Genomic DNA, 18,455 nt, shown 5'->3' on the forward strand with positions numbered 1-18,455 from the left:
AGATTATATTGTCAAGTACTGCATCTCTATCATGACTANGTTTTATCGAATAACTAGCTATCTATGTTTAATAGCTACTGTACTTCTACAGTTGTACTAGCTAGCTTGTGAATTTTGAAAACTTGTATCGGTGATTCGGAGTCGGAATATAACAATAATCATTTGATTATAAATTGAACGATGATAACCAAAAATTTCTAGCAAAAATTAGACGAAATAATATGTAAAAAGAGGTATCAAATAGTAAATATATATTAATTATATTAAATAACGGAATATTTCATAAATTAAGGACATTTTAGGCATTTTAGAATGTGTATTAAGTATAATACTGAAATGAAAAACTTGATAGGTGGTGTATTAAGTAAGGGGTGTGTATTAATATATTAGGGGTGTGTATTTAAAATTTCTCTGTTATTTATTATAGAAAACACCACAAGTCGTTGAGTTAAAAGTTGTAATAATTTATTATTATACGTGAGAGAAATATAAATATTTTCAACACCCTATAATGAACGCGACTACGCGTGTTTGTTTATAAAAAACTTATCTATAATCCATGAAGCTTCGACCACTATTATGTCTCTTGTCTAGTCTCTTTTTGACATTTTTCTTTTGAATATCTTATTTGTATCTACATGACATTCTCTTCTCATTTATTTATAAATTTTGAATTCTAACAGCATATATACGAGGAAGAGAAAAGCATGAGCATCTAAGTAGGACTCCAGCTGTGATGGTGGATTGGTGGTCGGGGGGAGGTTGCCGGAGTTTGAATTTTTTTTTCTTCTTGAATGCTTCCGAATTCCAATGGAAATTTCAGAATTCGCTTGTGAAACGAGTTCAGAATTCAGATCACATCAACCGTATAAGGCCTGACCCAATTGAATCCCAGTTTAAAAACCCCAACTCGAAAACATTTCAGACCATGTTTGGTCCCATGAGCTAAACAGTACTCGAGGCCCAAACTATTGCATCCTTTGAAAGTTTGAATTGAATGGTATATCAGCCTAGCTATTCCCCATGTAAACCATCTCCATGAAAGTGGACACTTTCAGCGACTTTTGACACAGACGCTGTGTCTCATCCAAGAACGAAAACAACGAGTACACATTACTACCACCACCCATGATACCACACGCTCACCCCCAGCTTCCCACAAGCACACCACATGCCCTCACACACCCAACTCGTGCAATGTCCCGGCCGTCAGGCCAACAAAAAACAAAATACCGACGTAAATACATATATAACGATTATCGTATATGTAAATTATTTTGAATAAATTGTTTCGTAAAATTTCATGTCTAAATATGTTCCCATTTGTCACATGACGTAAGTGTGACAAGACTTAAACATTACATACAAGTAATGTAGCCAATGCATAACATGCACATGCATTTGCTGAGTTCCTGCGTTTATTACAAAAAATGTGACGCAATCATCGGAATATATGACCCAAACGTCTCGATAATTCTTGATGTTTTAGAGTAATATACTATTCATGAATGACTTTTGCTTATCGTGTATAAGAGGGTTTTCTTCGACCATCCAAATATAGTCATACAAGATCCAACTTTAGCAATCGAAATATTTAATTATATACTTCAAATTATTGTAAAATACACACTAATCTAGTTTGAAACAACAGAAATACAGTTCGTCAAAACTTTCTCTTGAACCAGAAAGACATTAGTATCCCAAAGAAAGGCATAAGTTGACAAATTTGGCGAATGTATCCGAATTTGTTCAGACAAGAGTTACTGTCCTCAGAAAAATTTGGATCACAAACTTAGAGATTTCTTCTTTTATTTCTTGTGAAATAAAAACGTGGTGGAGTTAAATACGGTATATTTCCGAATGTGTGTCACACTTATTCGGTGATGTGTACAGCTGTCGCTATACGGGCCCAACCCAGGGCCCACAAATCCAACACCACTTAGATCCTCATTCTCCTATCCACCACTCAGCCCACCAACATTTACTAAAAAACCCAAAAAAAAACCCTGCCAACTTTGACCGCCCTCACACTCCACTCCCTCTCCTCCACACGATCAAAAATCCAACGGCTAAGGCTCCAACTCCTAAACACACCTCAACCACACCAGATAAACCGACCCAGAATCCAACCCAAACCCGGGCCCACCATACTCATTACTCTCACCCAAGAATCCCTCGCCCTGATCCCATCGCGCCATCGCGGTCGTACACGTGGCACCACATGGGGATACGTTTCGTATTTCTTGCAAACTTTCCCGTGGTGTTCAAATCTCTCCGGACCAAATGCAGACCACACCAGCGTCGTCGTCCTTCCAATAATTTCCGCATTCCCAAAATACCCCTAGGATTCTCTCCGGAATTTTCCAGCACCGTTCTCCGGCGCCGATCGCCGCGGTGTCCTCGGACGGTCCTCCGAAGCTCTCTCTGGACCGGGAATGGCGTCGCCGGTGACATCCGACCACGACGAGGCGCAGTCGCTGCTGCGAGATTCCGGCAATGTCGACGGCTCGTGGCGGTTGAACTTCGAGAGCTTCCAGGTGGCCTCGGAGCACAAGGAGAAGCAACCGCGGGCCTTCCATGACTGTCTTGGAGTTAAAGGTAATTTCACAATCCCTGTACGTTCATTGTGCTTGATATTCGATCTGTTCGCAATCTTTGGCTCTTTTCCATTATTTGTATGCCCTGAAATGGCAATATTCTATTCCGCCATTTGGTCTATGGGAATTTTGCTTCTTTAGTGGTTGTGGAATTTTCCTTTTTTTTTTTTTTTTGGCTTTGTGATTCCATTGGTGGTTTAAGCTTTGAATTTTGCTGTGTAAAGAAGCACTTGTGAAAGCATAAAGTAGAGGTGGACTGGAAAGTGCTTAGTGGTACTGTGCTGGAATTAATAGCTTAAAAGAATTAAAGTTTCATGTTTTATTAATGTAGAGGAGTGTGAGAGATTATAGAATTTTGAGGCTGAGAGTGTGAGAGCTTATGTGAAGGATTTAAAGGGGCAAACAGGGATTAGACACGACGATTTCAAGTGTTTTTATTGTCGATAGAGCTGAAATTAGCAGAGAAAGAGGTTTCACAAGTTTTAACTGTTCTGCCTGATGGATTCAGGCCCGGAGGATAATGTGGCAGAGTATTATCAGCAGCAGGTGGAAATGCTCGAAGGGTTTAATGAAATGGATGCCTTAGCGGAGAGGGGTTTTATTCCCGGAATGTCAAAGGTTTGATATTTCATCGTTTTTTTGTCTCTCTATAAACAAGAGGAGCAGTCAGTTTACTTTTTAACTGATGCATGGAAATGTTTGATTGCAGGAAGAGCGGGATAATTTGGCTAAAAGTGAAACCTTTGCCATCAGAATATCAAATGTTGCAAACATGGCTCTTTTTGCAGCTAAAGTTTACGCATCTTACAGAAGTGGTTCATTAGCCATTATTGCATCCACACTGGACTCATTGCTTGATCTTTTGTCTGGCTTCATCCTGTGGTTTACTGCATTCTCGATGCAAACCCCAAACCCTTATCAGTATCCTATTGGAAAGAGACGTATGCAGCCGTTGGTATGTGTCTGTACAATTATTCTTCATAGCAATAGATTCATAGTTCTGCATCACATCTTAGGTTAATGCATAAAACTGGAATCCACTTTAAGATCTTTCCTAAACTTAGTCTGGCAACTTGGATGATCTTGTGGCTGTCTAATCTCATCCTGAACTTTTGACATGTGAAGATTGGATGGACATTCTCATTTCTCTTCTGTTTTTGGAATGAAGATATGAACTCGTATATCTTTTTTCTTTTTTGAATTCCATAATTGTTCATATAATGTGTAACTAAGAGGTTAACTTAAAATTATTTTCTCTGGACTTCCTTCTAAAATGCTTCCTATTGCAAGACGTCCAATGCTGCTTTCAGTGGATTTGCATATTTTATATGCTTACTGCTTGACCATTGTTACTATAGTTTTTCCCATATGGATTTGTTATTGCCATATGTTGATCATACTAGCTTCGACAGGAATTCACTATGATTTTTTTGTTTCAGTTGCTTTTCTTTTTCCTTGTATGCATTGTTAAAGAGAAACCTGTTCATTTTATCCGGTTTGCAAGAGGTGCCTTTTGGTATTTGTTATGATGAATTTAATCGTGTGTCTGGAGGATTAGTACATGTTTTTTACGAGTTCCCGAGTGTATATTATTATATTTAAGATTACAAGCCAACTCCCTCATCTCTAAGCTAATCCCTTAGGTTTTTAGGGGTATTTGTCAAATGAACCTGCTTATGTTTTGTGAGGCTGAGCAAGCTCTGTTGCTTAACCTATAAGTAATTTGTTTGAATCATTTCATTGCATGTCTTCTCATTTTCATTTTCTGTCTAGAGTTATATTTGTCTCAACTCTAAATGGTGCCTCACCTCTGTAACTTGAAAAAAAATGCAGGGAATCCTTGTTTTTGCTTCTGTCATGGCAACTCTGGGACTGCAGATCATCTTAGAGTCTATGCGCACCTTATTTTCTGATGTAAGTTGCTATGACCTGATATTTGGAGCATCTAAATATTTGGGCTTTTGTTACAACATACACCTTCTTCTTGTTATTTTTCCTTTCTTTCTTTCTATAGTAAAACACTTGAATAATGTTCCTTTCCAATCTGTATCTCTTACCAGGAAGATGAGTTCAACTTAACCAAGGATCAAGAGCGATGGGTTGTGGGTATTATGCTTGGTGTCACTCTGGTGAAATTGCTTTTGATGCTTTATTGCCGCACTTTCTCCAACGAAATAGTCAAAGCCTATGCCCAGGATCATTTCTTTGATGTTATCACCAACATCATTGGTCTGGTTGCTGTGCTCCTTGCTAATTACTTTGATGAATGGATGGACCCTGTTGGAGCAATTATTGTAAGTGGTTTTCCTCTCAATCATGTGTCTCACTCTTTGTTCACCCAAATTTAATAGTTTACCAGACTGAGAACTTGTAGGCATAGTAAGGGCGTAGAGTCCCTGCATCTTGATAAAAAAGGAAAGGTATGAGAGACTACTATTAGGTAGGTTGTGACTGGTAGACTGGTAGTTAATCTTATGCTCTGCATATATCTAACAGGTTGCTATACATTTGATAGTAAACTCTTGAACATCGACAACAAACTGCTCATCCAATGTCTATCAGCTAGTACAAAGATATCCTTTATTTCTATCAGTAGAAAAGACTAGTAAACTCTTGAACATCGGAAACAAACCGCATACTCTGAATGCTTAAACAGACTTTTCAGATCTTGATTTCCCTCCATGGGGGTTCATGATCCTGATCAGTTCTATTACCATCTGACTATTAAACTGGCCTTTGGTGATTGCAATATTCATTGTTTTGGACCCATATTATCATATTTTCATTGGTCTTTTAGGTAGTAATACATGCATGTAACTCTTGGATTTTCTGCAGCTGGCCTTGTACACTATTCGCACCTGGTCATTGACTGTCTTGGAAAATGTGAATTCCCTAGTTGGAAAATCAGCTGCTCCAGAATACCTACAAAAACTGACATACCTGTGCTGGAACCATCACAAGGCGATACGCCATATCGACACAGTCCGTGCATACACCTTTGGCTCACACTACTTTGTCGAGGTTGACATTGTCCTGCCAGCAGCCATGCCCTTACAAGAGGCTCATGACATAGGGGAAGCGTTGCAGGAGAAGCTCGAGCTCCTGCCTGAAATCGAGCGCGCCTTTGTCCATCTAGACTACGAGTTCAGTCACAAGCCCGAGCATGCGCAGTCACACTCTTAGAAAGAGAGAATGTTATATATTATGATGGTCCAGATCCTTCTGTGTATCAACTTTTGAAAGCTAGAGTTGATCCCCAATGGAGGAAATATCAAAACTGGAGATGTGTAGATATTTGTTCTTGTCAATGTCGAAGGACATGGCACTTAATTCTGGTGAAACTGGGTATGAATGCTGGTCCATGCATCTTGTAGCGAGACATAGCACTTTTAATTTAAATGATTCCCACATCTTTTTACCACAAATCATAGCCGACCTCTCCCTCTAGTGTTCCTTTTATGTTTTTATCACATGGTCATGACTCATATCCCGAACAAGGGTTCGTACAAAAGCATATACTATTTTCAGTATTTTGGTTTCTATGCAATTATGCAATGATATTATACATTATTAGCGTAGTGACGCTTAACTACTAACATGTTGATCACATGACGGTGAACAAGTCTTCTTTGAGTTAAACATGTCACGTGCTTAAAGAACACTATATTGTCAAACACAGGAGTTGTACAAACAACTATATAAACGGATCACGTGGCTCACCGGTACATAAAATAAGAGTTTCTTCGCAACGATTGACACTAATGACAACTGTTTCGTGAGTTCCACGTTCTATTTAGATCAGCTAGACGAACGAGTGCCAAACTGGCAAAAGGGTCTCTTTTCGCAGTTTGTTTTTACATCTAGGTAATTCTTCTTTTAACTACTTACCCCAGTGAACATGCTTACGAATCTGATTCATCCACGTGGCAAGCTACAAGCACGACTTCCGTGCACGTACCTGGATCTCAATGATTGAAGCCTTTGAACTTAACCATATTCTCGTCCGCCTTCATTCTGACCCACCAACCTTTTATATCAGTTTTCAAGTTAGGAAGTTTCGTACATACTTTCTATTTTTGGTGGGGTAAACTACGAATTACCCGAAACCATTTATTACCGAATCTAACTTTTTCATCCTGAGGATTTACCGAATCTATTTTCAACGAACCAAGCTGATTTTAGCTCATAGGAAAGCAGTAAATATTTTCTTTTTTTATCTCGATTATTTTCTTCTTTTTGCCTTTGAGAACGAGATATTACTACTGATTTGGTGATTCACACGCACTTTTTACAGCGGCTGAAAATCATAGAACCCCGCGGTTGTATATAAAGCGATCACTCTTTTTGGCACTGGACTCTTCAATTCTCCCCACCTACGAGAAACCAGAAAAAATATCTAATCCGTTCGGAATTACGATTTTACCCACGGGGAGTGGACCACCACTCCAAACGCCGCGCGCGCACAATAACGGTTTTATAAGTCAAATGCGGCGGTGGTGCGCATGGAGATAACCTACGCATCCCCAAGCAACTCCGACTTCGGCGGCGAATCCTCCACCTCCTCCTCCATGCCGACGACGACCAGACCCGTCCGGATTATCCCCTTGCAGCACCCGGAAACGACGTCGTCGTCGTCGTCGTCAAATGCGTCGCCGTGGGCCGCGCTGGAGAGGTGGAAATCGAAGGTCGTCAGCATGACGTGGATTGAGTGGCTGGAGCTGTTCCTGCCTTGCTTCCGGTGGATTCGGACATACAAATGGCGCGAGTATCTCCAGGTCGATCTCATGGCCGGAATCACCGTCGGAGTCATGCTCGTTCCTCAGGTCTGTGAATTTCGCCTTTCAGTTAAACGTCGTCGTTTTCATGGTTTCTGATATGATTGAAGATAATGCTGAGCAGAATTTCTATAATTTCGCACTATAAAATAGTAATTTTGTATTATTTTTGTTTCAAACAATATAATATTACTGTTCATGATGTAAGCATTTATTTAATCATTGCCAACTGGGAATAGTTGATCCAGTGGTTCAGCAACTGATGAATCTTCGTGTGGGATTCTGTTGTGAATGGACTAAAAAATTATAATTTAGGCTGTAAATTATTACTCAATATATGAATTTAGTAGATAAATTTTGAGTATTAAGTGTTAGAGACCAATGATTTAATGTTACGGAACATATATATTGCTGTGAATTTTGTATAAATCGTAATGTACTGAAATGTGGTATGTATGGGATTTTTGTGATTTTATATATAGGAAAAGATGTTACTGACTCTTGGTTGCAATGTCTGGTTAAGTTTTTTTCATGTCCAGTATTTGGCTGTTAGTTCGTTTGTTGATCCGTTGCTGTGAAATGGCAGGCAATGTCGTATGCAAAATTGGCTGGGCTTGAACCTATATACGGACTTTGTAAGTTCATCCAATCTTATGAAGTTAATTATTCTTTTGGTTGATTCTTTTATCTTAATATGCTATCTATGATTTTGAACCAGGAGTCCTCTCTTTTCAATAGTATGCTTTTGCCTTTTTTTTTTTTTTCTTTGGTGGGAGGTGGGGTAAAAGTGAAAACCTTTCTATTTGGTTTTTTAGTTTGGCATTGGTATCCTTGAGCTGAATAGGGAAAGCAGTTCAGAACATACCATTTTCAAACTAATTCAGAATAGTGTAAAAGCTCTACAAACAGTTTTGTGCCATTACAGTCGGAAAAAGGGTGTGCTTATTTATAATAATCCTATGACAAAATGTGGTGTTTCCACCCTAGCTGAAGTGCTAATTGTCCTACTTATTTGTGTATTCTGAGTTATTATGACTTCTGTTATATCTTTGTCTTGAATCTGAATGTTACCTCTGATTTTGCAAGGCAGACTCTGGTTTTGTACCTTTGTTTGTGTATGCTATATTTGGCTCGTCTCGTCAGCTAGCTGTTGGCCCAGTAGCATTGGTTTCACTCCTGGTTTCCAATGTTTTAAGTGGCATTGTTGATTCTACTGATGCGCTGTACACTGAACTGGCAATATTATTGGCACTCATGGTTGGGATCATGGAATGCATACTGGGGCTTTTAAGGTACCTGCAATTTTCTCCTGTTTTGTATCATGGTCATGTAGATGTACTTATGCATAACTTAGCAACTATATGCATTCTGTTCTGACATCTGAAGAAGGCCAGAGCCTACCATTTATGATGTTAGAAATTGTAGCTAATCCTGAATCACAGGATGTTCAAACTACAATCCAATCACAACATTAGATTTAGCCTGTACTGGTCTTGACATTATCAAAAACTAATTGAATACTATATTATGATATCATTTTGTCCCAAAGAAGTGACTTTAGGGTGTATGGGACACAACCTTCAAGATCTTGTCTCCTTTTTGTTTCTAAGGGTTGGTCTTTTAGTTTCATTTACATTCTATTCTTCTCCTGTCCAGGCTTGGATGGATTATTCGCTTCATCAGCCACTCAGTCATTTCTGGCTTTACGACTGCTTCAGCCATTGTGATTGCTTTATCTCAAGCAAAATACTTCTTGGGATATGATGTTGAACGAAGTAGCAAGATTGTGCCGCTGATTGTGAGCATTATATCGGGAGCTGATGCGGTATGCTTTTCTTGCATGCCCAAGTTGTATAACCTTTGTTATTATATTCATATTTGAGTTTGCATATTTCAAGTGGCTTTGCAGCTATTTGGTAACTTGGCTGTTTTACAACTTAGATGGTTATTAATATTCCTCATGAATTTCATATACAATGGCAATTTGATTCTGCGTATTGTGGAATGTTCATGATTTATATGTTCTGTTGAGTGAAATCCTGTATATTACATATTAATTTTCAACTTCTATTTCTGCTTGTGTCTGGGCCTTTGATGAGGATCCCAATGCAACTCTTGCTGTTTGCATCGTGTTTAGTATACCCTTTTATTATCATATGTACTGAGAGTAATTTGGGACGGTCTCTCTCTCTCTCTCTCTCTCTCTGTAGTTACATGTAGGAGGGATTTCCACATGCTGTGTTATGTAATGGTAGTTGATCTAGTATCTTTTAAGCAAGCAACTCTCAATTGTAGTTAGCTTTATAGCGAATTAGAAATATATTTCTAATGGAAGTAGATGTAAGATGTCTGTCTTCGATGTGTTGTCTTATGATATACACTTATCATTTCATTTCTTAACCACAGAAGGTTTTTCCTTTTGTAGTTTTCATGGCCCCCCTTTGTAATGGGATCCGTCATTCTTGCGATACTGCTGACCATGAAGCACTTGGTATGAGTTTTTTTTTTGTTTGGTGGAATATATATTTTATTACCTTAATTTTGTTTCTCATTTTGATTTTATATGTTCAGGGAAAGACAAGGAAATACTTGCGTTTCCTGAGAGCAGCAGGTCCCCTCACTGCAGTCCTTTCTGGCACCATTTTTGTCAAAATATTCAATCCATCTTCCATATCCTTGGTAAGAAACGCATTTTAGACCACGTTTGTTATAGTTTCAGTTTATTCAACTGAACAATGTAGTCATTAAATGTTAGCTGCAACTGGCTAGTAGAATTGCTAGAGTCAGTTTCTGTCTACATTTTGTCAACCAGAAGTCTGCTATGCATCTGAACTGAAAATCTAGCTTCTGAACACTAATGAATCTGTCATCCATGAAAAAAAAAACTTTAACTAGGTAATTGTTCAACTAGAATCATGTAGACTTTGTAAGTACATACTTCAGAATGTACATTACCCTTCTCTGGTACGCAATCTGCTTGAAATTTGGGATGGTTAAGGAGTGTGCTGAGCTCCCAGTTTGGAATGCAGGCATGTCACAGGAAATGATAGAATTTCCTGAAATAGTCATCACCTATTCAGGTGCCTGTTCTATAACCGGTAACTATGAATTTTCTAAGGCATAAAATAACATATTAGATTTAGCCATAAAAAGGTTAATTTGATTCCTTTTCTAGTTACCCTCCTATCGTGTGCTTCCTTCTGTCATCATTTATATGTTTGCTTTACATTAGTATGTAATCCTACATTATTTTATGTGAGGAGTAAGTTTATAAAGAACGTTGTGTGGTCTTTAGGTAGGAGACATACCACAGGGCCTTCCATCATTTTCTATCCCTAAAGCTTTTGGATATGCTACCTCTTTGATTCCAACTGCGCTTCTCATCACTGGAGTAGCTATTTTGGTAAAAGGAGTTCCATACAGCAATTTAGGTTTCATTTTGTTTTCTATTTTCTGTTAATCTTATTCGTAATTCATTTTGAACTCTAGGAATCTGTGGGAATTGCAAAAGCTTTAGCAGCGAAGAATGGGTATGAGTTGGATTCAAATCAAGAGGTATGATTTTGGAAAAGCTGGATGTCCAATATACACATAACGAAAGCTGTTAGTTAACAATTTATACAAAAATATTAGTGAAACTTAGCACTTTGTAGTCAAACCTTGCATGTTGACTGCATGTTTCTCTTGCTGTCATCAGTTTTGCTTGTTATATATTCTGCTTGGTGGTGGCTAGCAAGAGCCTGTAATGTTTATCTAATGAGTCCTTTTCCTTTTTTAAACAGTTGTTCGGTCTTGGGGTGGCAAATATTTTTGGTTCATTTTTTTCTGCATACCCTACAACAGGTGAGATTTGTACTAGTTTTTAAGAGCTGCAACCTTGATTTGCATGTCATATGCAAATGGATTTTCATTCAAATTTAGCATTATTGCAGGTTCCTTCTCTAGATCAGCTGTGAATCATGAAAGTGGAGCAAAAACTGGCTTATCTGGAATTGTTATGGGATTTATAATGGGGTGTGCCCTCCTATTTATGACAGAATTGTTTGAATCTATACCCCAGGTATGTCCAAGTTAATATGTTTGTTTTTCGTACGGGAATGCAATTTTCGGCAGGTCATATCTGATGGCTTTTGCTGTCTCTATTAAAGTTTCTGGTTGAAACAATATTTCTTCATTACATTTGATGAGTAATTTATTGGGGGGTTGGCGTTTACAAAATTTGAATGCAAGCTGTTTGATAATATGTTTTGTAGGATTGGATCGTTTACTAAGTTCTAATTCATCATTCAATTACAAAAAATGATTTTTATGTGCTAACAACAAAGTTTCTTTCTATATACCAGTGTGCTCTAGCTGCCATTGTCATTTCTGCTGTAATAGGTTTGGTGAGTATTCTACAATTTTAAGGACTTGTGCTTACCTCTTCTAGCTTTCAATATGCTTTTTTATTATGTAATTAGTTTAAGGAGTATTTTACAGATTTGAGCAACTAAATGAGTTGACATATCAGTACTGGAATTCGATCACTTTTTTGTTTGCATAAGTATTATCTATCTCATTAGACTTTCATATATAACATTAACTTGCTGGTAGAAGCGTAGAACTCTATCAGTGATATTCTCAAAAGTTAGAATCTACCATGTTATCCATTTTAGTTGCGAAATGGTATTTTTGCATTTTCTGTGAAAGGAAAAGTTCATTGGCTCCTAGAAATAACAGTAATGATAGTTACAGTTGTCATGCATGAACTCATGGATGAAGGTGTATCTTGGTTTCTTTTTGTAGATAATTGTGATTGTGTGCGTTTGTGCACTAAATCTTGGCATGTAAACTTGAACCGGTGATCACTATTTCTTATAACTCACCTTTTCTATTGAACTTCAGGTGGACTATGATGAGGCTATATTTTTATGGCGAGTGGACAAGAAAGATTTTCTTCTTTGGACCATCACTAGCACCACAACATTGTTCCTTGGCATTGAGATTGGCGTCCTTGTCGGAGTGAGTACTTAAAGCAGTTATATTGGTTTTAGTGGGATACAAATAGTTACATGTGCAATATAAAGCAAATATCATTTTTGGAATTCCTTGTTTAGCTTTTTATGCTTAAAAATCCACATATAGCCACAAGACAAGTGCTCTGTAGTAAGTCGTGTATCTGTTTCAATACAAGTATTTGGGGGTTTGTTTGCATTAGCCTGATAGATATAGCTTTGTCCATTGATTCTTATTGCATTGGTGGCTAGGAACAATCAAGTAATATACAAATTGCCTGAATATCACTGGAGTTCTGAAACAAGCTATCTCTTGTTTTCTGTGAATCCTTTCTTTTAAATATAGAATTTTGATGTATATTGATGATTGCAGGTTGGTTTTGCACTTGCATTTGTTATCTATGAATCAGCGAACCCCCATATTGGTGAGTATACTCAAATTCATTATAAAATGTATATGCATACAAGTAAGTGGATGTCCCAAGATCTTAGCTTCATGTATCATCGCACATTATTTATTTATTTATGCTTCAATTTAAACTTTAAATAGTTCTGGAGGTAAGGTGCAACCGGCTACCATTTTCATGTATTTTATATAATTGGGAAGGGATAGCAGTGACTCTTTTTACTCTATACTCTATCCAAAAACCAATGCATCTGCTAGTCTAACTTCTATTGGTTGGTTACCAACACTACCTTTTCTGGATTTTCTGTGGTCTCTTAGAGCCTTCAAGAGGAAGATACAAACATATATCTATTGATAGACTCTCTAAACATTGCATTTTTCATACTGACATGATAAGATATTACCTGTACGGGTTTCCCTTTTTTAGGAGTGTTGCCGAAAGGCTCATCTCTTCCCTGTTTGCAGCTGGATTGAAAATTCAACCTTTTTATTTATACCCAAGCATCCATATTCAATAGATTATTTTATCTTGCAGCTGTCTTGGGGCGTCTCCCAGGTACCACTGTTTATAGAAATACACAACAATATCCAGAAGCATATACATACAATGGAATTGTGATTGTTCGGATTGATGCACCTATTTACTTTGCGAACATAAGTTATATAAAAGACAGGTAAAATTTCATGCTCTACCATTTTGATAATAAACAATAAATGTTATAAGTGTGATTCTGTCAGTTATAGTACTTATTTACACAGCAAGTATCTACAGCTGTAACTTTCCACTTTCCCCAGTTAACTAACCAAATCTAAATCAATTTGCAATTGGTTTCCTCTGTCAGACTACGTGAATATGAAGTTGAGGTTGATAAATCTACTAGTCGTGGACCAGAAGTTGAAAGAATTTATTTTGTGATCTTAGAGATGGCACGTAAGTCTTGTTAACTCAATTTTTATTTTTATTTTTCATAGGCTTTGAAGAAGCTCTTAATGAACAGCGGTGCATGCAGGCACAAGCTGGATAAAAATACTTCTAAATATTGTTGTTTGAAATTATGCTAGTTTTGCACACTGCAGATCCAGCATGCTCATCTTGTTCATAAGGCTGATGTGATTAAAGGTTCTGCCGATTTACTGAATCGTGTTTTTGTCTTATCTCAGCTGTAACATATATAGATTCAAGTGGTGTCCAAGCTCTAAAAGAGTTGCATCAGGAGTACAAATTGCGGGACATCCAGGTGAATGCTCCTTCAGACGGATTATTTCCTGAACATTAACATATTATAAATTTCTTGAAATTTTTTATATAACATGCTGGTTCCAACATCTGCATGCAATGCAGATTGCCATTTCAAATCTCAATCGAGAAACTCTGATGACCTTATCAAGAGCAGGTGTAGTAGAGCTGATTGGTAAGGAGTGGTACTTTGTAAGAGTGCACGATGCTGTTCAGGTTTGTCTTCAGCATGTTCAGAGCTTAAAAGAGACTCCTAAGATAGGTAACCCTTTAACCGAAGAGAGACAGAGTTCCTTCCAGAGATATCTTAGACAAAGGGCAGAGGATTCATCACTGTCCGAGCTGGAGTCTGGGAATCAGACATCTTTAGTTACGAAGGAAAGTGACCCTCAGTTGGAACCCCTTTTGTCTCGAAAATCTTCTTGAGATATTCATAAATTCATGAAGAATTTCCCCTACATTTTTTCTGGCCAGGTTCCCCGTTTTTTAGGTTCATGGTTGATTCTTTCCATGTAATTAGGCTCCCTGTTGTGAAATGTAAAGCATATAGCAGCAACAGGTCTATTGTTAAGAAAATATAAACAACAAATATGGGCAATGTACTAGTTAGTGTGATGAATCAACTTAAGTTCACAGTATCTTAATTATCTATTCAATCGAGTTTCCTACACATCCATGGATGAACCTTCTTCAATCTGAGTGAGCAGGTGTAGAAATGACCATACACCTGCACATACTTCGTTTTTAACTAATACCAAGTCTAGAGCTCATGTTTGGACTTCAATCCTCCACAAAGGGAGGTTAGATGCTCTTTGCAATGGGAGAGCTTTTGTAGTTGATATTTGGTCTTGATCTTCGTTAAAGTTGATAACCATGGCCAGTAAGGGGTGGTTTTCTTAGTATGTGCTTGTAAGATGAACTTTGACATTATCTGAGCTGCTAATCTGGATGCAGAAGTTGAATGCAACGAAGCAGCAATGGGTTGAGATTTCATTATCGATCTTGAGAAGCCAGTATCGATCGATCGATCATACTGAGTAGCTAATTGAGACATGAGTTATCCTTGAATCATAGATAACGGCTTCTCAGATAATTGAGAAGCTACTGAGTTCGAGACATTTGGATGCGGTCATAGATAGCTTCAAAATCCATTCATCCAGACTATTGTTGATTTTTGGTATCATCACCAAACTTCAGTTGGTTGATTCTCTTCTAATTCCAAGTTGAGCCTCCTAGCTACTTTGCTACTTCAAGCCCCTTCCGTATAGCAGAGATTTAGAAAAATTGATGCAGCAAGTCAGCAACTACCAAAGTCCATTCACCCTTCATTATCAACAAACAGGGAGTCGCAAGTTTGAGACCCATGTTTCATATTACTCGAGGCAGAGCACAAAAATTGCGACCGCTAAAAGTGGTGCTAGAAATAGCACAAGGAGAACATTTCCAAACTCTTTAGAGTCCCACATCGAAAGTAAGGACAAGTAGTACCCGAGTGTAGTGGTATAAATACGTGGTGCTTGGCAACGTAGAAACCTGCCTTAAACTAATGAGTAAGGAAAACAAAGCGAGTGGTGAGAGCTGCTCGCCGCGCATTACTCAAAATTAGCGCATTAATTTTTGGAGGGGCATAGGCTGGCCGATGTGTTGACGCTGCTTACTTTGCAGAACTCGCACGTGCGGGCCTCCCCCTAACAAATTATATTTCAATCTTTGTAGGAGACCAAACCTGATATAATTGAAAGCGAGAATGCAAAATTGAGGTTGTTAATATGCTTACATTATATCCCACATCGTAATTATTTTATGGTTGCACTGCCAGAGTTTGATATGCAGTTCTTTACGGCCTAATTGATGATCTGATTCACATCTAAAATCCTTGCTTACTTTCTTTATGATCTGATACACATCTAAAATCATTGCTTGCTATCTTCTGTATATGCATACACCTGAGCTTAGTATCCAAATCATACGACTGAAAGCTAATGAACCAAAAAAGCAATGTAACACAAAGCAATGTCTTCTCGATATACATCTGGACTTGATAGCATTTACAGATTTATAGCCAACAGGAACCAGCGCGCCTATCCCAGTCCAACCACGTCATGCCGACTTTTCATTCCTAGTGCAGAAACCAAAAACAGTTAAATCAGTCACCCTGGTCATGGTAGTGAGCTGAGAACCAATTAGAGCAAAAGCTGCACAACAAAATATACCTTTATAGACAAAACCAACACACATCCAAACTCAAGAATTGGAGCCACGAGAAGGCAATCAATAGTTAAGTGACGCCCGTTTTCTTGTTGGAGTAACATCAAGAGTTTGGCTACTACTGGCCATAGGAGAACTGTCATGCATCTGTCCAAGAGCCTGCTCTTCTCCCCTGTTCGGATTTGATTTGAACAGAAGCCAAGTGTATCACTCAATGCTTGCTTGTGTCATGAGACAAGACTTACAAACGGGCACTGCATAGTTAAAAGCATACTCCTGCATATAAGTCTTTTGCAATGCAAAACTATACATATAGAACTACGAAAGATAATTTATCCATCCACTTGATTAAATAGAGAACAAAAACTTATATATATGGTTCAGAAATAATCAATTCAAAATTTTCCACTGGTGTCAACTATCAAACGGTTTCTTCTGTTTTCTATTGTTCAAGTGCTTCGGTTACTTTGATGACATATATAGTAACTAACTTGTGTCATTTATCAAGATGGCAGAGCAAATGATGAGATGTGACATGACCTAAGCACATGAGAGACAAAGAAACATGTTAAGAACTTAAGATAGATCCAGTTGCAACTACGAGTCATTACGTGGGTGAGATGGTAACTTACACAGTGTCCTTCATTCTTGCATTGACGCACTCAATGGTTGTACCGAGCACAAGGCAGCCTTTCATTCTTCGGCAGAGTAGTATTCATCGTCAGAGCCACAACTGGGTTGTTCCCTCAACGATGCACCACCTTGTTCATATACAGATTTGAACTCTTCCATGTCGTTCTCATACAGTGCACGGACCCCACATTTCTTTATCTTCAAGCATCTGTTGCTTCCTACAGCTCGTTCGGTATAAAAAACAAACTTAATCGAGTTGTCATCTGGACAGTTCTCAGGCTTCCAGTAACGAGCGGAGAAAATAAATAGCAATAGGTGATCTGAACCAATTTGTTTTACAGGTGGTCCATAAAACACGTGGCCATCAAATGAACACGTAATTAAACTTTTACCAGGATGTAAATAAGGGAATTCAGAAACGGCAGATGGATTGTCATGAGGTGCAATTAGCGCACATACAGCAAACCCAATCCACTTGCTATTACTTGGTATCTTCTCAGTTACCGTGTCTCCCAAACTCTGATTACTGAACCACTCAAACATTTCACTTCCAGGAAGTACACAACAGAAGAAACGAAAAGAAGGGGCTTCCTGCACCATATGAACCATCATAATTGTTGATATGAATACCAAACATAATCATATCGACCGTACTGAACATAAAAACTTTAAAGAATAAATTGAATCAAGATTACCTCAAGTAACCGCTTCAGCATTGAATATAAAAAATAACTTGAATCCAGATTACCAACCGTACTGAATGCTGATGGATCTGGAAACACTTTTAAGGAAGTACAATTGCTGGTTACTACCCATAACCTGTCATTGAATGGGAGGTCTGGCAATTGCTCAAGCCTTTTGCAATCCTCCACGCTAATGTATTCCAGATCAGAAAGCAAATGAAGGCTGGCAGGAAGGGTGACAAAATTATTTCCTCCGAGTTCCAATTCCCTTAAGGTGGACAGAGAACCAATTTCATTCGGTATTTCTCCTTCACGGAGGTTACAGTCATTCAGTTTTAATGACGTCAAAGAAGACAAATGCTTCAAGGAAGCTAACAGAGGAAGCAAAGGGTGAGGACTCTTTCTCGGAAATAAGCCAAAAGATAAAAAATGAGAGTATGGTCGCTCTCTTGCAACAATTCCACACAAATCAAGCTCCATTGGAAAGCTGAACCGGTGGAAGCTCTGACTTGGGTACTCAACGCCATCGGAACCTGATTGATTGGTGATCAGTAAAGATCAAGAGGGGTTCTTGAAGAAGTGGAAATAATGGAGAGGAGAGTAAAGGTGACGGAAAGAGAAGTAACAGGGATCTGGAACTAATAACAGAACTGCAAAAGGAAATCAAAGCAAGTCTTTTTCATTGATAGCGGCTGTTCTCTTACAAAGACCATTTATAACCAGAATGAGCCTTCTAGATCTTGCCACTTGGCAAACATCCAACTAGTTTGGGGCAAAACCCTAATACATATTAATTAACAACTGATTAGTGAGCACGTGCGTCTCACATGTGGAAAGATCCACTTCGACAATTACTTGAAACGGTGCGCTTCAAGGTCGTTCTCCTGGTCTCTCTGCTAGGAAGATCATAACAAGAAGACTT

The 18,455-nt window shown here is 38.3% G+C and overlaps 3 protein-coding genes across 3 annotated transcripts; 2 read left to right on the forward strand and 1 right to left on the reverse strand.

Annotated features, from left to right (window-relative positions):
* Nucleotides 1-2,274: 2,274 nt before the first annotated feature.
* On the forward strand, nucleotides 2,275-6,156 carry LOC101303162 (metal tolerance protein 5-like). Its single transcript, XM_004307515.1, has 6 exons — nucleotides 2,275-2,598; nucleotides 3,106-3,215; nucleotides 3,307-3,552; nucleotides 4,431-4,511; nucleotides 4,658-4,891; nucleotides 5,433-6,156. Exons 1-6 carry the CDS (start codon nucleotides 2,436-2,438, stop codon nucleotides 5,778-5,780), a joined length of 1,182 nt encoding a protein of 393 aa, XP_004307563.1. The 5' UTR covers nucleotides 2,275-2,435; the 3' UTR covers nucleotides 5,781-6,156.
* Nucleotides 6,157-7,159: 1,003 nt separating this feature from the next.
* On the forward strand, nucleotides 7,160-14,685 carry LOC101303456 (probable sulfate transporter 4.2-like). Its single transcript, XM_004307516.1, has 17 exons — nucleotides 7,160-7,420; nucleotides 7,959-8,007; nucleotides 8,463-8,664; nucleotides 9,029-9,197; nucleotides 9,798-9,863; nucleotides 9,944-10,051; nucleotides 10,668-10,775; nucleotides 10,862-10,927; nucleotides 11,155-11,215; nucleotides 11,305-11,432; nucleotides 11,716-11,757; nucleotides 12,257-12,373; nucleotides 12,740-12,791; nucleotides 13,308-13,446; nucleotides 13,615-13,703; nucleotides 13,934-14,010; nucleotides 14,115-14,685. The coding sequence occupies exons 1-17, from the start codon at nucleotides 7,166-7,168 to the stop codon at nucleotides 14,433-14,435; spliced, it is 2,049 nt and encodes a 682-aa protein (XP_004307564.1). The 5' UTR covers nucleotides 7,160-7,165; the 3' UTR covers nucleotides 14,436-14,685.
* Nucleotides 14,686-16,253: 1,568 nt separating this feature from the next.
* Nucleotides 16,254-18,013, reverse strand: LOC101309109. Its single transcript, XM_004308850.1, has 3 exons — nucleotides 17,546-18,013; nucleotides 16,850-17,441; nucleotides 16,254-16,471 (listed from the first exon to the last, which is right to left on the reverse strand). Exons 1-2 carry the CDS (start codon nucleotides 18,011-18,013, stop codon nucleotides 16,911-16,913), a joined length of 999 nt encoding a protein of 332 aa, XP_004308898.1. The 3' UTR covers nucleotides 16,254-16,471; nucleotides 16,850-16,910.
* Nucleotides 18,014-18,455: the final 442 nt, after the last annotated feature.

This window comes from Fragaria vesca, linkage group LG7 (assembly GCF_000184155.1).
Source record: "Fragaria vesca subsp. vesca linkage group LG7, FraVesHawaii_1.0, whole genome shotgun sequence".
Lineage (NCBI taxonomy): Eukaryota > Viridiplantae > Streptophyta > Magnoliopsida > Rosales > Rosaceae > Fragaria > Fragaria vesca.